The sequence below is a fragment of the Suillus plorans genome (assembly GCF_016647745.1).
Source record: "Suillus plorans strain S12 chromosome Unknown HD556scaffold_150, whole genome shotgun sequence".
Classification (NCBI taxonomy): Eukaryota; Fungi; Basidiomycota; class Agaricomycetes; order Boletales; family Suillaceae; genus Suillus; species Suillus plorans.
Window position 1 is genome coordinate 23,664 of NW_024537534.1, and position 8,542 is coordinate 32,205.

Genomic DNA, 8,542 nt, shown 5'->3' on the forward strand with positions numbered 1-8,542 from the left:
CTTTAGCGCTTAACATTACTTACATAGTTCATGTATGTTTTTCTCTCTTGACAAATTAACCACCATCATCTTGCTGTGACACTCAGAACCGCACTGGGCAGGAATGAGCCTATTTTGATATATGCATCAAGGAGTATAGAGCACTATCAGTTTCCCTATCCTTGTTCATCATTTGTCCAACAATCAACTTCTGTGCAAACCTGAACACGCACTTTCCTGCGCACTAGACAGTATGAGTTGACTATACTTGGAACTACTACTACATTACTTCCCTCATACTGTATACCTCTCCCTATAGGTTTACCTTTGAAGTAGTCCCTTGTGGTACACACTTTTTAGCCCCTATTAGGTCCCCATTCAACTCATCTAGAGTCGCTGTGCTCCAACCACCTGCATGCGCGCCTCACATCTGCTTAGCGCGCGCTAACGCATAGTGGCACTTCCACTTAACCGCACTCTGCACATCATCGCGCGCCTAACCAGGCTTGACTAAGCATCTGGTTCAGTCACTCGCAATGTATTCCCTCAGCTGAACAGATGAATTGAAAACAGACTGCAATACAACACTTTCAAAAAGCGAGAGAAGAGCAGGTCTCAAATACAGTGCACCTCAACCTTACACATAAGCAAATAGTGGCCAGATGGCTCTTTTAAATCTTTGCCTTGAATCTCAGCCTTGACAGATGTGTATTCTTCCTCATTCCCCAGGTCATTAGGATCAAACTTGAAAGTTTGATGTGTAATCTGCTCTTCTTCTTCAACAAAGTCAAGACCTTTGGAGAGAATTAAATTGCTCTTGTACTCATCATTCCGAGTTTGCATCAAGACTTTGGTCATATATTGAACTTTGCATCAAGGATAAAAGAATCAACAGTGACCATGCTATCGAAAGAACTGACAAAATGCAGATGAACGTGCCTTGAGGATTCACGTCTGAATGAGTTTATTGGAAGTGCATCTCACTGGTCTTAGCCAAGCAGTCGATATGACAGAATCTAAATCTGTCTGCGTGGGTTCAAAACCTACCAAAGATCAAATTGTCAAGTGATCACCAGAGTCAAAATCTGTTTCTACTGGAATGTGCGGGTTTAAAACCTGCCAATGATAACATTTTTATTCCATGAAATCGCACCTTGACATTTCCTCATGATTGATATATGTTTGTTTTTTTCCCTATCAGAACACACCTTGACATCGACCCATGTGTACTTTCCTGAGAGCTTCATATCACTGGTCTTAGCCAAGTAGATGTTGCAACAGAGTCAACATCATCTGTTTCTTTTAAACCATGCAGGTTCAAAACCTGCTTGCAAAATATTTTGCAGTGTATAGATATAGATTCTCAGAGATCCAAGTCCCAAGTGCAAGCACATAGGGACAGTTAGACATTTTGGAGTATTCATCAAAGTGATGTCATTCATGTCAAACTGTTTTATCTTTTTCAATGCAACCCAGGTGTGACTGCTCAGATGGACATATAATGTAGGGCGTGCACAGAAATGCAGTGCTTGGTATGGGACAGGATGTGATTTCATAAAATAAAAGTGTTATCATTGGCAGGTTTCAAACCTGCGCAGTCCAAGAGAAACAGATTTTGACTCTGATGATCACTTGCAATTTCATCTTTGACAGGTTTTGAACCTGTTGCAGACAGATTTGGATTCTGTCATATCAACTGCTTGGCTAAGACCAGTTAGATGCACTCTCATTGAATCCATTCAGAAGTGAATCCTCAAGGTACAAATAATTTATCCTGCATTTTGTCAGTTCTAACATTAATTTCTAACATCACCCTTGAGCTCAACCATATGCGATCCTTCCATTGTCAGTTGTCACTCGTGACCCGGTTGTTAATCCCAAGATGTCTTTTACAATAAAAGTAGAATAAATGGCAGTGGTCAAGCCTCAAGCCAAACAATCATTCCAAATGAACAAGAAGGATCAATTGCACACAGTACAACCATGCAAAAGCGACTCTACTAACTATGACTCATAGCATGGGAAGTGAAGTGAAATGTGAGTCTGATCTCAGGTCCTCCCTCTTGTGCTATGGATCCTTCCTTTTCCTGCTCTGGAAGCAGATCCATCTAATGTTAAAGGCTAGGATCATGCTTTGGATCAGAGAGTGATGTTTTGAATCTGCTCAATCCAGGAGAATCAGATTTTGAATCCATTTTGGGAGTAACACAACCAAGACCAATGAAGATTAGTTTGTGAGAAATATATCTATGAGGGAATGTTGAGTTATGATTTCATAGAACAAAAATGTTCTTGATGGCAGGTTTGAAACCTGCGCAGTTCAAGAGAAACAGATTTTGAATCTGGCAACAACTTGACCAAGACCAATGAAAATTGATGTCTGAGATGCTGTGTATGAGCAAATATTCAAGACATGTTCTTATAGAAAAAATGTGACATCCCACAAGTTTCAAACTTGTTGCACTCCAATGGAAACAGATTTTTATTCTGCGATAACAGCTGCTTGGCTAAACACAACTGTGATCAGCTTGCAAGCAAACCGACCATGAGCAGATTACAAGGTGTGCTTTCATAGAAAATGATTGTATCACTGGCAGGTTTCAAACCTGCGCAGTCTAAGAGAAACAGATTTTGACTCTGGTGATCACTTGGCAAATTCACCTTCAGCAGGTTTTGAACCCACATAGACAGATTTAGATTCTGCTGTATTAACCGCTTGGCTGAGACCAGTTAGATGCACTCCCAATAAATACATTCAGAAGCAAATCCTCAAGGCACATTTATCTGCATTTTGTCAGTTCTGTCAATAGCATGATCATCATTTATTTATTTTATCCTGCTCAAACCTGCCAATTGCAACATTTGCTTAGGCGCAGACATCAATTTCTAACATCCACCTTGGATTTAACTGTGCGATCTTTGTATTGTCAGTTTTCACTCATGAGCCCACCGTGATGGTCTGCCATCAGCACTTTTTCAAGGAAATTGTTAGGTAAACAGGTCTTGAAGTTAAGAGCCCCAGCAGAAGTCTGTGTCTTGTGCAATAAAAGCAGTATACAAGAATCAACGGTGACCATGCTATTGAAAGAACTGACAAAATGCAGATAAATGTGCCTTGAGGACTCACTTCTGAATGGGTTCATGATCACCAGAGTTAAAATCTGTTTCTCTTGGACCATGCAGGTTTCAAACCTGCCAATGATAAAATCCATTTTCTATGAAAACACACCTTGACATATGCTCATGGTTGGTTTGCTTTAAAGCCGCTGAGACTAGTGTTTAGCCAAGTGGTTGTCATAACAGAATCAAAATCTGTTTCTATTGGAGTGCAACAGGTTCGAAACCAGTGAAACATCACTTTTTTTTCTATAAAAAAATGCCTTGAATATTGAATGATAGACAGTATCTCAGACACTTATCTTCATCAGTCTTAGCTGAGTCGTCGCCAGAGTCAAAATCTGTTTCTCTTTGAACTATGCAGGTTTGAAACCTGCTAATGATAATATTTTTATCCTATGAAATCACACCTTGACATAGAGTTTTCTCAAAAACTCATCTTAAATGGTCTTAGTCATGTTATTGCCATAACAGATTCAAAATCTGAGAAATGCATCATTTGACTGATTGCAAACATGTAGGCTTTGATTGAAACATATTTTGAATCTATTGTGGCAATGATGTGGAAAAGAGCATTTATGATGGGTTTTGAAGAAAACTATTCACGAGGAAATATCAGGGTTTAATTTCATAGAATAAAAATATCATCATCGGCAGGTTTCAAATCTGCAAAGTTCAAGAGACACAGATTTTAACTCTGGCGACAACTTGACTAAGACCAATGAAGATCAATGTCTGAGATACCGTCTATGAGCCAACATTCAAGGCATGTTCTCATAGAAAAAATGTGACATTCAACAGGTTTTAAACCTGTTGCATTCCAATAGAAACAGATTTTGATTCTGTTGCAACAACCACTTGGCTAAAGACAACTTTGATCATCTTGCAAGCGAACCGACCATGAGCATATTTCAAGGTGTGTTTTTATAGAAAACAAATGTTGCAACTGGCAGGTTTCAAACCTGCACGGTCCAAGAGAAACAGATTTTAACTCTGGCAATCACTTGATAATTTCATCTTTGGCGGGTTTTGAACCCACGCAGACAGATTTAGATTCTGTCATATTAACTGCTTGGCTAAGAACAGTTAGATGCACCTCCAATGGACCCAAGCACAAGTGAATCCTCAAGGCATATTTATCTGCATTTTGTCAGTTCTTTCAATAATATGGTCACCGCGATTGATTCTTTTATTCTACTCTTATCGCAAAAGACATCAGACTTCATCCTGGGCCGATGATGTTTGTGATGTCTGGGATTAGCAACTGGGTCATGAGTGACAAACTGACAATGGAAGGATCGCATATGGTTGAGCTCAAGGGTGATGTTAGAAATTAATGTTAGAACTGACAAAATGCAGGATAAAATCATTTGTACCTTGAGGGCTTTACTTCTGAATGGATTCAATGAGAGTGCATCTAAACTGGTCTTAGCCAAGCAGTTGATATGACAGAATCCAAATCTGTCTGCAACAGGTTCAAAACCTGTCAAAGATGGAAATTGCAAGTGATCATCAGAGTCAAAATCTGTTTCTCTTGGACTGCGCAGGTTTGAAACCTGCCAATGATGACATTTTTATTTATGAAATCACACCCTGTCCCATACCAAGCACTGCATTTCTGTGCAACGCCCTACATTACATGTCCATCTGTTGTCCAATCCAATACTGCTGGTATATTTTCATCATTTTATTTATATGTCATGCTGAAGGATACTCCCAGCTACAGACCACAATGTATAGATGCAACAGAAGCATTCTCGCTACATTCTGCTGCAAAACTAGTACAAAGCAGTCACACCTGGGTTGCATTGAAAAAGACAAAACTGACACGAATAACATCACTTTCATGAATACTCCAAAATGTCTAACTGTCCCTATTTGCTTGCTGCAACATTCGACAGGTTTCAAACCTGTTGCACTCCAATAGAAACAGATTTTTATTCTGTCAGGACGACCACTTGGCTAAACACAACTCTGATGAGCTTGTAAGCAAACAGACCATGAGCATATGTCAAGGTGTGTTTTCATAGAAAAAAATGAATTTTATCATTGGCAGGTTTGAAACCTGCATGGTCCGAGAGAAACAGATTTTGACTCTGATAATCACTGGGAATTTCATCTTTAGCGGGTTTTGAGCCCACACATGCAGATTTGAAACAGATTTGGATTCTGTTGTAGCAACTGCTTGACTAATACCATTTGAATGCATGCTTAAAGGAAACATTCAAAAGTGAATCTGCAAGGCAGGTGTACCGTTCCCTGTCACTCGCAATGTTTTCCCTCAGCTGAACAGATGAATTGAATACAGACTGCAATACAACACTTTCAAGAAGCGAGAAGAGAGCAGGTCTCAAATACAGTGCACCTCAACCTTATACATAAGCGAATAGTGGCCAGATGGTTCTTTTGAATCTTTGCCTTGAATCTCAGCCTTGACAGATATGTATTCTTCCTCATCATTAGGATCAAACTTGAAAGTTTGATGTGTAATCTGCTCTTCTTCTTCTTCAACCAAGTCAAGACCTTTGAAGAAATCTGTCTGTGTTCATGATTGGCCCGAGGACTGTGTTGAGATGCACATTCAGTTTTGGTCAGCACTACGATCACACCGCTGGCATCACTTTCCTGACCCTCTTAAGCAGTGAGTGCTTTTGGACAGCATGAAGTTTTCTCAGAGGGCATCAACAAAGCCTCGTAGATCAAAGATAGAAAACACATTTGTACTGCATGGCAGCAGGATGAAAGCTATACAACCTCAAAGCATGATTTGAGGCATTTGTGCTCAGGATGCGGAGCCCAGAGATGTTCTTGGACACAGACAAGTGCATCCACAAACACCATATAAAGCAGATGTTTGGGAGCGCGAGCCACAATGTCAAAATACACATGGGTCAATGTCAAGGTATGTTCTAACAGGAAAAAGAAAAAGAAAGAAACCATATATCATTCATGAGGAAATATCAAGGTGTGATTTCATAAAATAAAATGTTATCACTGGTAGGTTTCAAACCTGCGCAGTCCAAGAGAAACAGATTTTGACTCTGATGATCACTTGATAATTTCATCTTTAGCAGGTTTTGAACCCATGCAGACAGATTTAGATTCTGTTGTATCAACTGCTTGGCTAAGACCAGTTAGATGTGCTCCAAATGAACCCATTCAGAAGTGAATCCTCAAGGTACATTTATCTGCATTTTGTCAGTTCCAACACTAATTTTCAACATCCTTCTTGAGTCCAATCATATGTGATCCTTCCATTGTCGGTTGTCACTCATGACCCAGTAGTTAATACCAAGACATCACAAACATCATGGGCCCACCATGGTGGTCTGCCATCAGCACTTTTTCATGACAATTGCTAGATAAACAGGTCTTGAAGTCAAGAGCTCCAGAAGAAGTCTGATGTCTTTTGCAATAAGAGTAGAATAAAAGAATCAATCATGGTGACCATACTATTGAAAGAACTGCCTTGAGAATTCACTTCTGAATGAATTTATTGGAAGTGCATCTCACTGGTCTTAGTCAAGCAGTTGATACAACAGAATCTAAATCTGTCTGTGTGGGTTCAAAACCTGCCTAAAGATGAAATGGTCAAGTGATCGCCAGAGTCAAAATCTGTTTCTCTTGGAATGTGCAGGTTTGAAACCTGCCAATGATAATTTTTTTTATTTTCTATGAAAACATATCTTGACATTGTCTCATGAATGGTTTTCTCAATAACTCAACTCGACTGATGTTAGCCATGTCATTGCTGCAATAGATTCAAAATCTGTTTCCATTGAAGTCTGCAGGTTTGAAACCTGTCGAGTGATACATTTTTTTCTATCAGAACATGTCTTGAATATCTGCTCATAGACAGCATCTCAAATATTGATCTTCATGAGTCTTAGTCGAGTTGTCACCAGAGTCAAAATCTGTTTCTCTCAAACTGTAACTGTGTAGCTTTGAAACCTACCAATGATAATTTTCTTTTTATTGTATGAAATCACACCTTCATATTTCCACACAAATGTATAGCAAAACAAGCACTGATGATCTCAAGCTTGATTCACATTGCTGTTGGTTTCATGCATCCTTTTTTGCTAAAAAAACTTACTAGAGGTGAATGTGCAAGTATTTTTTGACAGAGTTAATATATGACCAAAGTCTCAATGCAAATCAGAAGGATAGTATAGAACAATCTAATTCTTTCTAAAGGCCTTGACTTGGTTGAAGAGAAGAAGAAGAGCAGATTACACATCAAACTTTCAAGTTTGATCCTAGTGACTAGGGAATGAGGAAAATACAAATCTATCAAGGCTAAAATTATACCTTGAGGATTCACATTTGAATGGATTCATCGGAAGTGCATTCAACTAGTCTTAGCTAAGCAGTCAATATGACAGAATCTAAATCTGTCTGTGTGGGTTCAAAACCTGCTAAAGATGAAATATTAAGTGATCACCAGAGTCAAAATCTGTTTCTCTTGGACTGTGCAGGTTTGAAATCTGCTGATGATATTATTTTATTCTATGAATTCATACCCTGACATTTCTTCATGAATCATTTTCTCCAAAAAATGTCTTAGCCATGTTATTGCCGCAATAGATTCAAAATCTGATCCTAGACTAAGCAGGTTTGAAACCTATATAATTACATTTTTTTGTCATTGAAATATACCTTGAACATTTGCTCATGGATGATTGTCTCAAACACTCATCATAACCAATCTTAACCAAGTGGTTGTTACAATGGAGTTAAAGACTGTTTCTTTTGGACTGTGCATGCTTGAAATATGCTGAGTGATACATGTTTTTGACCTGCTCAGTCCTGGAGAATCAGATTTTGACTTTGATAACCCCTGAACTAGAAATAAGGAAGATCAAAGTCTGAGAAACCATCCATGAGCATGTTGCAACATGAAAAAGAAATGTGTCATTTTATTGAGCTCAGGGGGGATGTTAGAACTGACAAAATGCAGATAAATGTACCTTGAGGATTCACTTCTGAATGGATTCATTGGTCATTTTTAATCAAAGATTGGTCTTTTTATGTAACACTGTCTGATTCAGTTGGATCAAACACAATAGCAATAACTCTCAGATTTTTTGAATAACTTCAAATTCTCATCTTTTTATCAGGGGTAAAATAACTGAGCTAGACCTGCTGAAACTTGAATTTGGCTAATTTAGACATAATTATGGAGCATTAGTGCTAATTAGTTCTAATTTCTTCTAATTCACTTAGGAGGTTTTTCCTGATGATCGGGATGTGTCTCTTGGCACTTTAGTTCCCTGCCTTCTATCTTATCTGTTATATCACTACAAAACTATCCATTTCCTTCTGGAGCTTCGCCAGAATTATCTGGTCTAGCTCAAGGTGTTGCTGACATTAGATCAAATGCACTTGCAACCACAAAATCACCCTTGGAGTGGTACTAGGCTTTGACTTTGGAAAAACGGGGTTT

The 8,542-nt window shown here is 38.7% G+C and overlaps 1 protein-coding gene across 1 annotated transcript; it reads right to left on the bottom strand.

Moving 5' to 3' along the window:
- Positions 1 to 502: 502 nt before the first annotated feature.
- On the bottom strand, positions 503 to 837 carry HD556DRAFT_1451813 (uncharacterized protein; the record flags this gene model as incomplete). Its single annotated transcript, XM_041308038.1, has 2 exons — positions 503 to 553; positions 610 to 837. The coding sequence occupies 2 exons, from the start codon at positions 835 to 837 to the stop codon at positions 503 to 505; spliced, it is 279 nt and encodes a 92-aa protein (XP_041151888.1).
- Positions 838 to 8,542: the final 7,705 nt, after the last annotated feature.